The sequence below is a fragment of the Liolophura sinensis genome, chromosome 2, assembly GCF_032854445.1.
Source record: "Liolophura sinensis isolate JHLJ2023 chromosome 2, CUHK_Ljap_v2, whole genome shotgun sequence".
Taxonomy (NCBI): domain Eukaryota; kingdom Metazoa; phylum Mollusca; class Polyplacophora; order Chitonida; family Chitonidae; genus Liolophura; species Liolophura sinensis.
This window is the reverse complement of record NC_088296.1, coordinates 24,482,240-24,500,602: the sequence shown is the minus strand read 5'-3', so window position 1 is coordinate 24,500,602 and position 18,363 is coordinate 24,482,240. Positions and strand designations below refer to the sequence as shown.

Here is an 18,363-nt window from a genome sequence, read left to right as displayed (position 1 = left end):
CTTCCTCTCCAGTGTTGCGTACAAGCAACCTGCCGATAGTCGTGGGTCTCCTCCTGGCTCTGCCCAGTTTCCTCTCATCATAATGCTGGTCGGCATCGTGTTAGTAAAATATTTTAGAGTACATGTATACCGTGTAAAGCTTCAATCAAATAAATATTGACTCATTTCCTGACATATGCAGCCTTCCAAGCAACAAGCATTCGAACACGCGACCTAATGTGGCCTATACCATGAAAAGCTCAGTGAAAACATAAAAGACCCATTTGTCTTGGACAGTGTGTAAGGTATGACCTTCTCTCAGAAAATAGTCTTACAAGGTGACATTGCCCAGTCGAGAGATGTGTGCCAGCTGGCGGTTCGTATAGTGGACCACCTGAGCCCTGTGTGTCACAGCTATGCGTTACGTTTTACGCCAATCATGGTCATCGCCATCGAACTTTTGCCAGGACAACAATTCCTTGCTCCGGTATTCCACTGTATCGTATTAAGGTCGCATCTGGGGGTTCCATACCACTCGTGTACCTCCCGTAAACCACGAAGGGGCGTTCCAAATCTATCTTCGCACGCCCCGTTCCCAAAAGTACCTAAAGTATTAGTTTAAAAGAGGAATATGTAAGAGACAATGTATAAAAACCAAATGAAGCTGGTAGTGTGTAAAGGATGGAGCAGTCATCTGCGTTGTATGATGCTAGGGAAAATGTGGATATTATATGTATACCATCCAATTCAAGTTTCCAACTCGTTGTCCATAAATATTTTCCACATCAATTACAAATATAATTTACATCTGAGAGCGAAAGGTATTGTATTGCTATGGAATGGTGTCGGTCAACTTCATTCAACGTTAACTGAACATCATGAAAACATGTTTTCCACCCCAGAGCACAATAAAAAGATATCTTACCATACCATACAATACACTGACTATTAGCAGACATTACAACCTACCATTAGACTAGGTGATAAGTGACTTAAATTTAAAAAAAAGACAAAAAGCAGTTTAACAATCTGGAACTGTTCGGTTTGGTGAAAGAACGCCCTCGAAACAATCACGTCTGATCTACCAATATAGCTGGGATATCCGACTACCAATTTCGTTCGACGTAGAGACAGCAAATACTCCCAGTCTGAGTGTATCGCTACACTTACTTAAGGCTAGAGTGTATGACTAGTTCAAGGTACAATGAAAGGAAAATATAGCAATGGCTTTCTCTATAATACAGGGTCTAACATTACACGAGGCCACCTCTGATTCAGTTGTTTTACCGACTGATTACCTTATCGTACAGGTGACATGAACCGTCTCTGCTTGACAATTTCCAAACATTTTGATCACGTCTTCCTATGTGGTTATTGTATACGGTTGTGAAAGACAGCAAAGAAAACCTACTATGTCACAGCGCCGGAACTGGCTTGAAGCCTACGAGAAAGCAGGAACCTGACATGGGCAAATTTCGTTTTTGAAGCCAAGTGCAAAGTTCGTATCTGATGTCTTCGTAATGGACAAAACCTTCTAACTGTTAAAGAAGGTATATTAATAGATCTGTTGACCCCTGTCCTTATTGACACCCTACACTATTTTAACATGCACTAATTCCCCCGCTCTTACCACTATGCCTCATCTTATAGAATGTTATATCACCTCCTTCAATTAAGAACAGAAACAACTTACCAAACACAAAGGTGTGAACGACACAATAGTACGTGTGCATATTGATACACAACCATTTGAAAGAAGTCACAGAAACGTGGCTCAACTGCCATTCACAAGAAAAGTGGCTCAACTGCCATTTACAAGAAAAATGTTCCTTAACTGTGCACAGGTCCAGGTTCGCGACATTCCTTACCTTCACTTGCTCTATTATGTCCACTCCAAGTACACATATGCATGCATGCATGTGATGGTTTTATCAAGCTCATATCACTGATTACGGTTAATATATGTACATTTGTTTACATTTTATGCGATGCTTATCACATGGGATGTGCATGGAAACGCAGGTTATCAATAATAGCACTAGCTACAGCGGTTACAGGCGGGACACAGGGTCTGGCACTTAAGGTTTACCACTTTTTGTTCACAAGGCTAGAGCAGCCGGGACAGGAGAAACACAGGGCGATGAGGTGTCTGGCACTTCAAGGTTTAATGGTTTAAATACGTATAGATGTTATTTAGAAAGTGAATTAAATAACAGTGTTATCGTTAACAATCTATAAGTATTTGAATGCAAGAACACATCCACGGCCCTGATAAACCTACATGTAGCTGGAGTTGTGTGAGCTAATTCCAAAACTACAATAACCTCAACAGCACACGCCAACCACCTGTCAGCTAACCCTCAACAATGTATAAATAAAAACATAATTTAACATACACTGTATCCAGTCACTATATGTATGTACAAAGTTTAAGCTATTTATGTACATGCTATTATTCCTGATCAACAGTAAGTAACAACTAAACATACGGATAATTAAAAATGAAGAGAAGTCTAATATACACAAACATACACAGCAGGTATGCCAAACGGGTATCATTTCTGGCACACTAAAACATGTCACCTTGTTGTTCCACATCTGCTACAAATGTAAATGAACATATAGAGCTTAACTTTACAGCTGTTGTGAGTATTTGTCGTACAACTTACCACCTAAAACATTGTCTGGTAACTTTATTATCACCTTGTACATTACGTGATAATTACCCCGTACAAAACTGTATCAAAACTTAATTACCATCTAAACATTGTCCGCATACCTTTTCACCACATTCAACATTATATAATAACTACCTCACAAAACACTGTGTCAAAACTTAATTACCATCTAAACCATTGTCTGATAACTTAATAAACACCTATAACATTATGTGATAACTTACCACCTACGCCAGTGTGATCTTTCACATAACTTTATTGGCTGTTGTATAATAGATAATATATACAAAATATCAATCAAAAAGCAATAGCAAAAAACCCCCACAAAAGTATCTTCTCATTGTGAAATAATTTCTTAACCCTAAGGTCTTGTTGTTTACCCACATCAACATCATCTGATATACTTTTCCAATGTGACACAAAGTACCCATAAAACTTTAACATTCCAATTAAATATACTATTTACATGTAAATACAGTAAAAAATACTAAGAACAATAAAATTTATTTCACTTAACATGAAATGCTGTGGCCATCTCAAAGTACAGATGACAGTTTGTATAAAGGTAAACTAGCTGTTTTTGACAAGCAGGATGATGTTTCTAAGCCATTCATGTTAAGCAAAACTGGGTGAAATCTTCAAACGTGACCGTCATGGACACTACATACAATATAAACACTCAAAAAAATGTATCATAAAACTAAGTAACTTGGATGACTCCAGGCAAATTCTGTGACACCACAAACACAAAACACCCTAATCAGGACACATTGTAGTTTCAAGAGGTTTTAAATGTGACTGACATCATACTTGTAACTGTGTTTTAAAGCTGAACAAGTCTTTCAACCATGTTGGAGGTTAGACTGTCAGCTGTGCTCCCTTATCATGACTATGGTGGTCAATAAACTAGTTACCATGTATGGTACCATTCTAATAAATGCAGAAAAATTTTTGCCTGAAACCAAGAAAACAGCCCCCCAAAAATATATATATACGGCAAACTCTCTAATACCAACAGTTGCACCAAAAACTATGCATGCACAATCAAAAACACTTCATTTCAAAGATAATGTATTATTTGATTGGTGTTTGACAGCAGTACTTAGAAAGACATTTATAACAAAAAAAAATAACACAGATCAACAAAAAGTCAGCCAGAACATGCACTTGGAAAAGAAGCAATTTTCCTTTCCATCACAAATTTGTAAATGAAGCACATATTCTAAACTAATCATGTGGTAAACAGCAAACAAATTGTTGTTTTGTGAAGCATCAAATGGTTTATCATTTCTTTCTCTTCCAGAGACGAGGCCTTTGTTTTCTTCCTGCCTGAGCTGCTGGGACTGAGCGGGCTGGCAGTGGCACTACTCAGGTCATCTGGGCTGTTAAAACCTTTCTCTATAGCAGCTGGGTTTAGCCTGGCAACTTTATTAACTCTGAAGAAAAGGGAAAAAAATCTTATACAAAATCAAGACTCGCAAGTTACTTCACCTAAAGCTATTATTGTTACAAAATGGGTAAAGTTTGATGAAATCTTAATATTCGTCCCAAATGAAAGTTTTTGAATTGGTGATTAAATGGAGGGTCAACTACATATACGTTCTGTCTGAACTATTGGCGTATACATGTACAGTTCCAGTGATCTCGTCATTTTTACGTCACCGTTTAATGTTTCGTAGGATTGAGCTCGTTAGAGTTCACAGGTAACCAATATCCGCCACCTGGTTTATACACATCATTGGTCGAGCAGTTTCTCTCATCTCTTATAATATATACCAACTTCCATCTCTCACAATACCGAAACTCTGAGCACAGTCTGATGTTTAACACTATATCCCTCTTGCAGGCTGTTATATCTATTTCCCAAAATAGTTAATGTAAAAATAACTCCAAACCTAATCAAATCTACACAATGAAAACAAAATCACACAGGGTATACGTGCAACTTTTTGATATTTCAAAACAAACTGGAACAAGTAGATTAGTAAGCCATGAAACTTTGGGCCAAAGAACAGTGTGAGGGTGAGAGGTACATTTGTCGTAGGATAGAACAAAGCAAGGAGAGGTCAAAGTTTATGTTGTTTCAAAGTCTCATACAACATCACAAGTACTAAACGGTAGTTTTTTCCTATGGAGAATGCTTAAGTGATAGTGTATTAATGCTTTAGAAACTCCAAGGGCGGGTCTGCACATCTTCACCATTTCAATAAGCACATTCACATGTTAAGGCATATTATTTTGCAGTATACTGGTTTAGTATATCTATTATAATTGGAAAAAAAATCTTTTTTTTAATTCATCCAATTATGTGTTCACAAAATATATTGATTAACCTGTATAATCACAAAACAAATAATGTATCTGTTAAACAGATGCAAACATCCCCATAATACAATAATACATGTTTTAAGTAAAAGCAGCCATTTTAAAAGGCAACAAAAAGAGCAACAGGAGCAATGACAGTCACAGAAACCAGTGAAGATAAGGAGCGGCAAACTCGGAGAATGGATCTCTTAACTGTGGAAAACTTTGCTATTGCCAGGCAACTCTAAAATGATACCATTTTCCAGTCCATCAAAAGGCAACAAAGGACTTTTTCACATTAATGTAGTTTAAAGATCCATTCATTGTGGCAACAATCAACCAAATAAAAAACAAACAAATAATGAACAACATAAAATATTGACGACACAGTTTGGGTGTCATCGTTGTGTGCTACGTGTCTGACTTCAGGTCATGACCATGGTGACAGTGCAGCAGAGGTCATCACCTTGGTGGCACAGAGGCTGAGGAAGGGGTGGAAGGGGTGGAGACTGAGGAATATTTTTGACGACGTTCATTGTATCTGTGTTTCCGTGGTAACAAAGGTGAATTAAGCAAAGCATGTAATCATGCGCATTGGTGAAGAATGAATAACAAGAGGAGGACGTGGTAAGACTTTTGGACGAAGAGTAATGTGGCTTAATTCAGGATATGATTGGTATGACGGGAATGGGAAATTTGGGACTGTTGGCAAATTTAAAATGTGGCAATTAGAATTATTACACGAGTTTTACCCAGGTCTGTTTCAAATTTAGTTTGGATACCAGAGATAATTGCCAAACATGATCAGTCATAACCAGATCAGCATTTTTCATCTATCCTCATAGGTTGAATACGATCATATCACACAAGGTAAATAAGCAGTAATAAAATAAGTGTCAGAAGAAACATTGTACCAACAATACAGCCAATGCCTCTGGCATTCTAAGGTTTAACGTGGCAAATTACTCCGGCGCTAAAGTGTCCATATGCTGGGCTTAGAGTAAGTGAAGATGTGTAAGCGACAAGAGTGAACAAACCACTGCTACCTGCTCTAGGTAATAACACTGACACATTTCTTCACAGCAACAATTTCCACCATCAACACCTAACTTTAACATGTTTATAAGAATTTATTTTCCCAAATGTGAAATGTACACGTAAGCTTAAACACATGTAGAACAAAACAAAACAAGAAAAAAAAATCGCTGAGGATCTACAACTAAGTCTGCTCACTCTCTGACTTGGTCATACACAAACGCATACGCCATAGACACCAGCGTCTCTAACTCTGCAAGTGTTTTCACAATTTTCAACTTGGAGCAAAACTTGGAGCTGAAAGGGGAGATAATTTGTTGAGTACCCTTATGCGGTGCATGATAAAGGGGGAGACAACTACACGTACGTCCTGATACGGTAGTGAATTATCTGGTAGTACATTTGATGCTGATGGACAGATGAATGGAGGGAATCAGACTGCAGCCGAGGAAGCTATTGATAAAGAGGTGGAGTGTGATTACCTTCTCTACCAAAATTCAAATATTTACAATATCTGAATACAATTACATGGTTAAGGAGGTATTCACTCACTCAGGTACAGACAATTTTTCTGTCACATACAAATAAAAAATGAAGTGAACGTTGAGAGAAACACATACAGTGTATAGTACATGTATATATTTAACTTACCAGTTGAAGTTTTATATTTTCATATTAGTTTTACAACTGCACAACTACTAGAATAATTTTTAAAAAAACTTTCAAGGTTGAGGTGATGAGAATTTGCTTCTGTCATATTGCAAAATTCATTTCATGCCATGGATTTAATATGGAAAGATTTCAAGTAGTTAAGAATTGGTGCAGTGTTACATGGCGCCCATACCTGAAGAAAGGCTTGCTCATCATGATAATGGCCTTTATCATCATGGTGGGGTGGTCAGTAACAAGCCTTTTATGCTCTTCTTCAGTCTGAAATGACATTTGTTTATTGTTTATTTATGTATCTGGGTGGTTTTTTCTTTGGCATACTCATTTTTCATTTATTTGATATGATGTCACTGATACTCTCGGTTTCACTACAGAATAGCATGGAATCTGATGTCTTAAAACCATTTTACTGTTTGAAAAAATACTAAAAAAACTAAATTAAACCATTTGCATGGACAATGTTTTAAATCTTTGCTTTGAAACAGACATTCATATACCAGCTGTCAAGTAACAAGGACGTTCCTGGTCAATAATCACAAGACCAATTCCATAAACGACGAAAAACACAAACCACCAAGGAACAAAAATAGGATTGAATCCTGCAAAACAAAGCAGAAAAAGAAAAAAAGTATACTCTAGGTCCTGAGCGAAATTCGTATTCAAATCGTGTACCATGCTAGAATGTCAGTTGCTGATAACGGAATATGTGTCTCATTTGCACATTGATTGCAACTGTTCACATATCCAACATGGCGATCTAATTCACTACAATGAATATACAGCTCCTTAAGAACTGGGATAATCGGAATTAGACAGAATCATGAAGCAGAGCGAAAGAAATTCTGGATGCTCTATCCATATTTTACTTAAAAGAGAATTATACTCATTGTAAAATTTAAGAAATTCGAAGTGAAGGTGTTTGATGAATGTCTTTCATCCAGTATTTACTTCATTTTACTGTTTTCTATGTCTTTTAAACAATTCTAAAAGGTCTAATTTAGGTGAAGATAGCCATCGCTTTAACTTCTGAGCACCAGAGAGAAACCTAAAATCCTTTCAAGCAAATCAGTCATCTATGATTTTAGCCTACCTCCTGGCAATCATCTGATGGCATCGTTTCAGTCAACTAAAGCTGGGCACCTGTCGTCGAGGCGTAGCTCCGTGGAAATACACGATCAGGTAGTTTTCTGCCACCAGCAGCTCCAGTGTGCCGATCACATAACTGAAACACGATAACAACTGAAGACCGGCAATAACCAGCGGTTGAGTACGACGGGACTGACAGTTCTTATGTTTTCATGATACTGGCTGAACGGGAAAGTTGAACATGTTACAACGTCACTAGCACAAATCAGTGGTGATGTATCATCAACAACAGGTGTGTTCTCATACTCTATCTCTGGGAACCAACAACAACATGGAGGGTGCTGGGATTTGGTGCAGAAAAAAGACACTGGTACAGACAGATTTCAACTGGTGTCAGAATACGATGTCTGCTAAACATACAAGAGTGAGTGAGTGCTTGGGGTTTAACGTTGTACTTAACAATTTTTCAGTCATATGATGACGAAGGAATCATGTAATGTAATCTGCCTCCTTGTTGCAGGACGGATTTTCACAGCTCTTTTATATAGATTTGTTTGCCTTATTTATTAGTGTCTTTTGCTAATGTTTTACTCAATAAATATTTCACTTATATGATGTTGGCCACAAATACGCTGGGAGGCAATCAAACAGAGCTCGCTGGAAAGCCACGACCATCTGCAGATTGCTGGAAGGCCTTCCGAGGTACATGTAGAGAAAAAACAAGGATGAGCTCGACTCGAACTCACAATGAACACATTAATAATAGGCCTCCAGAGTCACGATTCTGCACTAGCACGACTAGCACTAGCATGGAAGCTCGGACTTGTTTGACAGCCTTCGAGCCAACAAATATAAGTGTAAATCTTGCAGGTACTCACAAAAATAGGTTTTCCATGACATAGCTGTAATCTTTTCGACTCCTCTCTGGGAAGTAGCAACCAGAGAACACAATCATCGCATTAGGACTTTCTCCATAGTAGCCTAACAATAAAAACAAGGGTACCATGAACAAATACATTGTCTTCTTGTTTTTAAAAGGAAAGACATTACCAAACTAAATGTATAGATAGGCACAGATAAAGTATCTCACGTAAAGTTTTAAAAGCATAACTTCTTATTTTTGTGATGCACAAACGAGACATCGCAGCTCAAAGTAAGCAAAAATCACAGACTTTCAGACAATCAAAAGCGGCGTCATATTTCTTTTTTAACTAGTCCTGAGCTGGTTATTTCTGTAAATCTAGGACACAGCTCCTTCTGCATAGGACACCCCAGCACTATTGTGCCTTTTAACCATATGTACGTGGGATACCAGTATGAGGAACAGAACACTGTGTTGTGTGTTCCGGGATTTCTGGGAGTGTTTTGCCTTTTAACCATATATACGTGGGGCACCAGTACGAGTGTTCCGGGCTGCTCTATCACACAGCACACCCCATGGCCTCGTAAGAGTTCCTGATTAAAAGTTGATTTACAGACGTACCAAAGGTAATAAAAGTGGCTAAGGCTTTTGGTCTGTTTCCACCCCTTTTCTTCAATAACTCTAATTACTGTATATATTTACACTATTTGTTGTCTTTTCTGAAAAAATCTGAAAAAGTCCCATAAGACAACACGTAAAACGTCTGTAAAAAATGTACAGATATGTCTGAACTAGAATTAACTGCCTGCAGATACTGCACATTAACTTGAGTTTGGAAAGGTGGGAAATTACATGTAGGGGAGCACTATAAACAAAGTTACGTCTGACTACGAGGCTACAGAATCACTGAGTTGTCTCCCTTTTATGTTGTGTACATGTATAAAACATATATTCACTACTTAACGCCTTCCTGTTTCAGGAACACAAACCAACAAGGTTTCTATTTGTTTTTGACATAACAAATTACACATATGGCTCCTCCAACAGAAATACATCATAAATTTATGCAGATATTTCCAGAAGAAACTGTAAATTTAAATGAGAGAACCCTGCTTTACTTACCTCCATGTACGAGAACTCACTTGCACGGCTCCACAACGGTCATGCCAATCGTGAATTGCTGATCTCCGATCGTGACCTTCCGTCATTTCTTCTGGTCATCCGACTCCTCCTCTGCAGTGTATTTTGGGATAGCTTCTGCAGCTGGACTTACAACAGGTGTATCATCTAGAAAATAAACAGCTATAAATGTCCGCTGAAGTCAAAGTAGGCCCTACACGTATAAAACAAACACAAAATAAGAAACATTTCCGTTTGTGTCATTCTGTTCTTCTGGTTTTGATTTGTTTTTTTTTATACAAAGTCCAAATGTGTGTTGAATTTCAATTGGGCAGGCAAATTTATACCTAATTGGTTGAAATGGCTTGATTTTTTTCTGAATTTGAAAGCAGTGCCAAATTAAATGGCAGCAGGTTAACCAACAAACGTCTAGACTTATATTACAGTTACAGGTAACCAACAAATGTCTAGACTTGTAATACCGTTACAGGTAACAAACAAACGTCTACACTTATACTACAGTTGCAGGTAACCAACAAACGTCTAGACTTATATTACAGTTGCAGGTAACCAACAAACGTCTAGACCTATAATACAGTTGCAGGTAACCAACAAACGTCTAGACTTATATTACAGTTGTAGGTAACCAACAAATGTCTAGACTTATAATACAGTTACAGGTAACCCACAAACGTCTACATTTACATTAAAATTACAGGCAACCAACAAACGTCTACACTTATAATACAGTTGCAGGTAACCAACAAATGTCTAGACTTATAATACAGTTACAGGTAACTAACAAACGCCTACACTTATATTACAGTTAGATGTAACCAACAAGCGTCTAGACTTATAATACAGTTGCAGGTAACCAACAAACGTCTAGACCTATAATACAGTTGCAGGTAACCAACAAACGTCTAGACATATATTACAGTTACAGGACCCGTATCAGTATAATGGCTCGGGCGGTAAGTCGTCTCAGTGAAGCAGCACTAAATAAAAGAGCGGTGGAAATCCGTCCTGCAACAAGGAGGCACATTACACGTGCATGCACCCTAATGATTCCTTCGTCGTCATATGACTGAAAAATTGTTGAGTACGACGTTAAACCCCAATCACTCACTCTAGACTTATATTACAGTTGCAGGTAACAAACAAACGTCTAGACTTATAATACAGTTGCAGGTAACCCACAAACCTCTAGACTTATATTACAGTTGCAGAGAACCAACAAACGTCTAGGCCTATAATAAAGTTGCAGAGAACCAACAACCGTCTAGACGAATAATACAGTTGCAGGTAACCAACAAACATCTAGACTTATATTACAGTTACAGGTAACCAACAAATGTCTAGACTTATAATACAGTTACAGTCAACTGAAGCAGCATAATTAGATTCATACATACAGCCTCATTCAGGCGTCAGGCACAAATGTCAAAGTCAGCCGTCACTTTTGTCCCCTTAACCAGCAGGAGTCTCCCGAGTGGAATGAAGGTGTTTATGTAAACATTTAATACAGTTAATACATTATACCACCGACATAAGTAATTCTGAGGTTGTTTCTCACAACATGAGAGGTTGATTAGCATACAATGACTGAAAGACTGTAATAAATACAATGCTGCAAGTTATACTTAACATATTTTTAACATATACATGTACTTAATATATATTTAACATATACTTAACATGTACTTAACATGTATTTAACACATACTTAACAAGTAAACAAACATTGCTATTACTGTACACTTGTATATATTTCATCAACACAAAATTTACTTTAATACACATTTTTCTACAGAGTATAGATTTCTATATATCTGGGGCAAGTTTTTATAACATTCTTTCAGTCTTTTTATTATTAAGCTAGATGTACATGTTTTTGTACATTGTGTGTATCAAAGAAAAAAGTACAAAAACGCAGGTGTAATAGGTCAAAAGCTTAAAAACACCATAATTTTATATTAATATAAATTATAGACAAATGATAAACTCACAAGACAAACAATCAAATCAACAAACAAATTATAAAATCAACATACAAATAATAAAATCAAATGTTAAGAATGAAAAGAACAGAAAGTAAATACTGTAGAAGAAAAACTGCACCATATCAAATGTTTAATTTGATGGTCCGAGTATTGACATGTACTTGGTTGTTAAGTCACAACAGTGACCTTTTGATTTTGGTAGATGTTTGGTACTAAAAGATGAATGCTAGGCTCGTAGTTCATATAAAGCGTTTTCAATGTAGCAGCTTTTAAGTGTGCATACCTGGAAACTGTTAATTTTTTACAGAGTGACTTTCACACTCTCATTTATCTCTTAGCGGATGCCATGGATGTTTAACTAACATCTCTCTCCTTAATTAGATGTCTTAACTGCATGGTAACTTTATTACAGGACCCTGGGTGTTGGCAATCTCTGGTGCATTGTAAGGTTATGCTGTCTGGATCGAGGAGAAACTTTCTCTTTTCATCCGATTCATCCAACTCACATTGCAATGTGATTGTCTGTGGACGTTTTGACATTGGTGTAAATCTGACAAGCCCAGCACTTTCTGAAGGCGAACATTTCTCGTAAGACAGGTTTTCCATTGAATATTTTCATTAACTCCCGGTCTGTTTTCTATTCCTCCCCTGCCCTGCTCCTGGAGGAATGAATGAACGATTATGGCTTAATGCCGCTATTTTTGGAGAAGACTCTTTATTGTGTACAATCTAGGAGCTTCCAATGCACGACTGCAACATCAATGTCCGTCTTGTGAGGCAAAGATTCTTTGGTCTAGTTTTTGGATTGCTCTTCCAACTATGTTGCCATCTTCACCAAGCTGGGCAAAGTGATAGGAGGCTCGTTTGATTTTGTCCATTAGAGAACAACTACATCTGCATGATAATCCTGGAGACATCTTGTCTACTTTACTCCTAGGCTGGTGTGAGCGCACGATTTCATCTTTAAAGAGCGAATATGTCGCGATCAGAAATGGTTTGGATGGAACGTCCTGGATAGTTTGCGTATCCCTCGTAAGTCTTCCACAAGTTATAGTTCACAAGCACCCTGAATAGTAAAGTCAAGTCTTTTGGCATGGTGAAAATGATACTACAGTCAAGTCTTTTCTCACGGTGCAAATGCTATTGAACTAGCAGTCATGTTACATTTTTTTGCCAATTCCTGTTGCATGATGTCCACCGCTCAGCGTAGACTGTTCCACGAAGCTAATCTTCTCGCGATATCTAGGATTCAGAGTCATCATCATAATAATGAATGATGCTCCTTTTGCACAGTAGTGCCTTCATTAATGAATGACATATCCATTAAGAAATACGTTGCTTAAAACAAAAGAACGCATTTATACAAACAATACCTTGAATGAAAGAGCTATACAAACTATGAGAAATTTTTTTTTAATGTTGTAGTAAGAGAAAAAAAACGGCTTTCAACATCGGTATTTTCTACAAAATCCACCGATTCCAGGCACACTGATAGCCCCGCCATGTTTGAGGCTTGCCCTATCAAACGCATCGTTTCCACCTCTTGAATATTCATAGTGACGTCAAGGTGCTTAAGGTTTTACTCTTACCATATGATTAACGTGCTTTTTCCGCCTTAGCTAAATACGTATGTATATGGTGATAATCATGGATTTTAAGGTCTGTGAAAGCCAACCCTAACAAGGAAGAGTTTGGGATGTGCTAGAAGGCCACATCATGCCTACATGTATGGCGGTTGTCTACCAAACTGCGTCTGGAATGCCATGTCCTGAAGAGCTACTGGGCAAAGCTAAGCGTGATGACGTATGTAATCTGTTCAAATGGCGACGTAACGGAGACTTCTGAGCCATTTGATGTTTAACTATTAAATACTCAAACAATAAGCCCTGCTGACAGAAAATTTAGATATTTTATTGAACTTTAGGTGTAGCTCTTTCATTTAAAATATGAATTGTATAAATGTTTTCTTTTTTTAAGGGTCCATTCAGTTAGTCAATTTATGGCTCTATACAACTATGTATCTGCTACCAATATCATGTCTGGCCCATAGATAATAGGCTCGCCTGTAAGTTACAGTAAAATGGATAATTGAAGATTTTTGAATGGGTCGGCCTGTAGACAGTGCCAGCAGGATTTTGCATGAAGATCTAATGGGAAAAACACGTTTCATTCAAACCAATCGACCAAATTGCTAACTGTAAATATACTATTAATCGTTATTATGTTTTTATGAGTACTATGGGTAGGAAGGCACTATTACATTCATTCCATTTGCACATGTTACATACGATAGTAATCATAAATGGGCAGAGATCTCGTGCAAGATTTTATCATATCTTGACTCTGACTTTCTTCGCATCACATGTTAGTAATTTGAAACAGCGTTCATCGAGAAGGGTGAGTAACTGAAAATCTGGTCATGAACAGCAAGCCATCCACCTTGTTTGGTTGGGAAGGGTTGTGGGTGTTAGGTTTAATTGTCAGGTAAGAAACATGTCAGTAAGGTTTTGGTAGAAAGGTATGTTTTAGATTAGCGCAAGTTTGGACAAATTCAGGCTGTTATCAGAGGGAGTAGGGAAAGGGTGCAAGGCAAGTCTGTCTGACTAGAAACATACCCAGAGTCTGTCTTCTGGTCACAAGAACACAGTGACACCTCAGCAACAAGAATCAAAGTGAGCATCATAACGGGTTTCCTATGTGTGGTGATTTCCCTGTGTCGTGATCAAAAAAAAAATCATCCACCTTCAGCTGTTAAGTTTTGTTACGGTAGTGAAAACAGCAACAGAAAACAGACTCAGTGACTCAATATTACAATGTAAACAATGGCTTTATATATAAAATGAGACGTACAGTTTTACAGACAGTTCAACAACAACAACATAAAAAACATACACACCAGTATTACCGGTCTTTAAAAGTTTCCAGTTCACCTTTGCATCCCAAGGAACGAATTCCAGGAGATCCAACGTAAAGACCATGGGATAAACACACACTTCACACAAGTCACAAATTGTTCCAGACAGGTACTTCGCTAGGTTAGCGAACGCGAACACAGTACACAGGTTATACAGAACTGGAACAGTCAAGCCTTTGAATGACGTCACACCCGCAGAGCACAACACAGGGTAAATACAGGCATGGAGGTATAATCCACTTCAGATCAGTCACAGCTCCCGCAGAAGCTCACAAACGAGCCGTTCAGAGACGTAGAGTAATGTCACCTTGTGGCAGAACGAACGTCCTTTGCCAAAACTGAAAACTTCAGTTTAGAGTCCTTGACGACCTTGTCGGTCAGGTGAGGTCAGCGTGTTAAACAAATTACACAGTCCACACTGTATAATCATAATAAAGATCCGAACACCAATAAACGTGACTTCCGCAGAAATTCACATAAACCAGACATCAGTACTACTGTGGTACACAAACGGTGCCGGCATAAAAATCTGTCCTCCCAAATGAAACTGGCATCACCAGCTCATATCAAAATAATGGACTCGATACGAGAGCGTCTCACACTCTCCTGGCTCCCAGTGGATGCAGCAAAAATACCTCCACTCTGCACAGAAAACACGGCTTATATACGGTCCAGGTGGATTCAACTATTCTTAGACACAGAATTAACAGCCAATGAACAGCCAGTTAAATAAACAGAGCATTGAACAAGGTGCTTTCGGCCAGGTCCGAGCTGTACATATATAACAGGGCCTGTTATGCTTATAACATATAACACAAAGGTCCGCAGACTAACAGTACATGAAAACGTTAAATAGTCATACATAACAGTTTTCACAAAAAAAGCCATTTTTGTTCAGCGTAGTACATGTAGTTTTGTCCTGAGAAATACAGGTATATCAAGTCATTAAAGTTATAACTATAATTGGCTGTCTTTAAACTTTAGGCATTAGTTTTAATGCAATGGAATAAATTTCACATCATTGTTTTAACATATACATTGTAGTTACATGTATACTGTTACACCACTAACAGGGTTTTGATGTGTACTTGTACATGTATACATAATTACCTGTAAGCATCCATCTCCTCTACAACAATTACCAGCATAAAGTTTTATTAGGATTCTGACTAAGTTTTATATTTTATAATCTCACAAGGTAAACTGTCGAGAGGTTGATAAGGCGAAATATTTTGTTGTCTAGTGTATAAAAGTTAACTAGCTTTTATTGTGGACGTTTCTACAGCTTTCATTTTCATAGTTACTAAACATTTTGAACCGACATTTCCCAATCTTTTAAAACAGTGAAACTGTCTTTATTATCCACGATGGATTGTGATTTGACAGTTTTCATTCCATGATGGTATCAAATAATGGAGACAGACGCTGGATAAGTTCTTGACCAGACAGTCGCTGCTCAAACAGAAACCTACTTTCCCATTCACGCTCGGGAGCCATTCCAAAAGCGTCAGGTGTAATGACGTCCAGTATTTCTAGATCGTCATTTTCATCTAAGGGATCTGTGTCAACGCTACTGATAGAAGAGTCGTCATCGTCCCCGGGGCTCGTATCACAGTCTGACCCCTCTCCTGCCATCAAATCTATGTTTGGGTGAATTGTACGCTTAGTTTGAAGAGCTAGAGAGACTGAGGAGAAACTAAGTGTTGTAGGACGCGCTGAAATTAACAGAGCATACGGGTCACACGCTTATCTCCCTTTAATTCTCGGTCCATTTCTAATAAGCCTCAATGGCATTTCAGGCTAGGTACTATTACCATTTACAAATAGGCAACAAAAGAGCAGATGTGGCCAAATCAGAACCCATTGGTAGACAGATGCCTTGAACATGTTGAAATCTGAGGCTGAAGGTCCTTTCTTTAACCACTAAAGCGACAAAGTTTGAAAGAAATAAAGTAAGTAGTACTTTGTACTTAACAACAAATTGGCTACTTTAATGTACTAACCATGTCGTAGCTAGCTAGGTTGCAAAGGTCATCCACTCCATCGAGTAAGAAATTAGTACGCTGCTTTCTTGTACCGTGAAATTTCAAGGCATTTGGATTGAAAGAAAAATAAATTGATGCCGCCTGAGTTGCAACTATGGCTTTTAAAACGCTAACTCTCCAAGCTTTATACTAAAAAAAATTCCAGGCTTTACATAAAAAAACACCAAAAGAAAAGAAAGCATGGTGGCTCCCATGCCACCAAAAAACACCAAAAGAAAAGAAAGCATGGTGGCTCCCATGCCACCAAAAAACACCAAAAGAAAAGAAGCATGGTGGCTCCCTAGTTTAAGAGTAAAAACAATAATAGAGAAAGGGCAGAGCGATAGGTAACTAAAAACAAAACAAAACAAAAGCCTATTATCGGGCCTTTGTTCCAGTTTTATTATTTGGGGGGGGGGGGGGGGGGGCGTGGGTCAGTTGGTTAGCGCGCTAGCTCAGCGTAGTGACCCAGGAGTCTCTCACCAATGCGGTCGATGTGAGTTCAAGTCCAGCTGATGCTGCCTTCCTCCCCGCCCGTATGTGGGAAGGTCTGTCATCAACCTGCCGATGGTCGTGGGTTTCCATCCACCATAATGCTCGCCGCAGTCGTATAAGTGAAATACGTATAGCGTAAAACACCAATCTAATAAATAAGTATTATAAGGGTGTTCAAACCAATATATTCTGCATCTATGTTTATACTTTGAAGGACCAATTGTATATATACGTTCTGAAACCTTTCCAGCAGAAGAGTCTAAAGTCTTATAGTGAATTTTAATATGCATGACCCACCTGAATACAGTACATTTAAATACTTCATGTGTCATTTTCGTGAAAAGAATAAAGTTTTTCTGTGAAACGTGTAAAATTTAACAGACTATTTCAGAGAGCATTAAGCATACAGAGCTACATTTGTGTACGACAGTTACGTGTACGAGTAGGTGGGTTGGAAACAGCCAACCCTGACCTTTAACATTAGAGGTATGCAAATGGGGACTTCACGCTATTGGGGAAAATGTAAAGACCTATTATCTAAACTAGGCGTAGGATAGAGCTCACACGTTGTGTGGTGGATATAGTCCCGTGCAACAAAGATGTCATAACTCTCTTGAGATAGAATTTGATATTACTTATATGACATAATTTATACTTTGTGTCACACCGGACGACAACATATGAAGTGGTCTATTTTGTTCACGAAGATGGCAAACAAACCTATTTTATAATCTGCTGTACAACACCATGTACAGATTAACTGAGCTGGACATCCTGTACAAAGGAAGAGAAATGATTACCGGAGAGTTGTTGGAAAAGAGCAGGCTCTCACGTATTAAGATGAGGGATGAATTCATACATGTGTACTATGCTTAGTTTCTCCGCTGAATTGTGCCGTTATCTGAGTGTCATTCTCCATAAAAGCACCATATTTGGCGCAAGGCCCTATTGGCGCCTGTTATATGATGATAGCTGAGGAGCCTTCCACTGTGTGTAAAACATTCGTGTAAACACCAAAATTCAAGATGGCTAACGTAAATGATAAAGTGTCACATTTTTAAGACCCTGCGTCAAGGAAACCATGGTATTTGCCTAATTTGTAATATTGATCACTTAAATGTTACTTTGGACATTGTAGCAGTGCTAATAAATGTTAAAATACAAACAGTTGTTATTCCGATAACAGACAAATATC

At 38.1% G+C, this 18,363-nt stretch overlaps 1 protein-coding gene across 1 annotated transcript; it reads right to left on the bottom strand.

Annotated features, from left to right (window-relative positions):
- Positions 1-3,888: 3,888 nt before the first annotated feature.
- LOC135462602 (protein prune homolog 2-like) lies at positions 3,889-16,284 on the bottom strand. Its single transcript, XM_064739827.1, has 6 exons — positions 16,122-16,284; positions 8,630-8,732; positions 7,806-7,887; positions 6,841-6,926; positions 6,195-6,293; positions 3,889-4,093 (listed from the first exon to the last, which is right to left on the bottom strand). The coding sequence occupies exons 1-6, from the start codon at positions 16,282-16,284 to the stop codon at positions 3,889-3,891; spliced, it is 738 nt and encodes a 245-aa protein (XP_064595897.1).
- Between the last annotated feature and the right edge of the window lie 2,079 nt (positions 16,285-18,363).

Bases quoted from the DNA above. Each gene is read 5' to 3' on its own strand.
- LOC135462602 (XM_064739827.1), bottom strand. From the start codon at position 16,284: ATGGCAGGAGAGGGGTCAGACTGTGATACGAGCCCCGGGGACGATGAC. The intron at 8,733-16,121 runs GTAGGTTTCTGT...TTTTATTGTTAG, and splicing joins TCCCGAGCGTGAATGGGAAA to GCTACTATGGAGAAAGTCCT. The intron at 6,927-7,805 runs GTGCCCAGCTTT...ATGTCATTTCAG, and splicing joins GAGCTACGCCTCGACGACAG to ACTGAAGAAGAGCATAAAAG.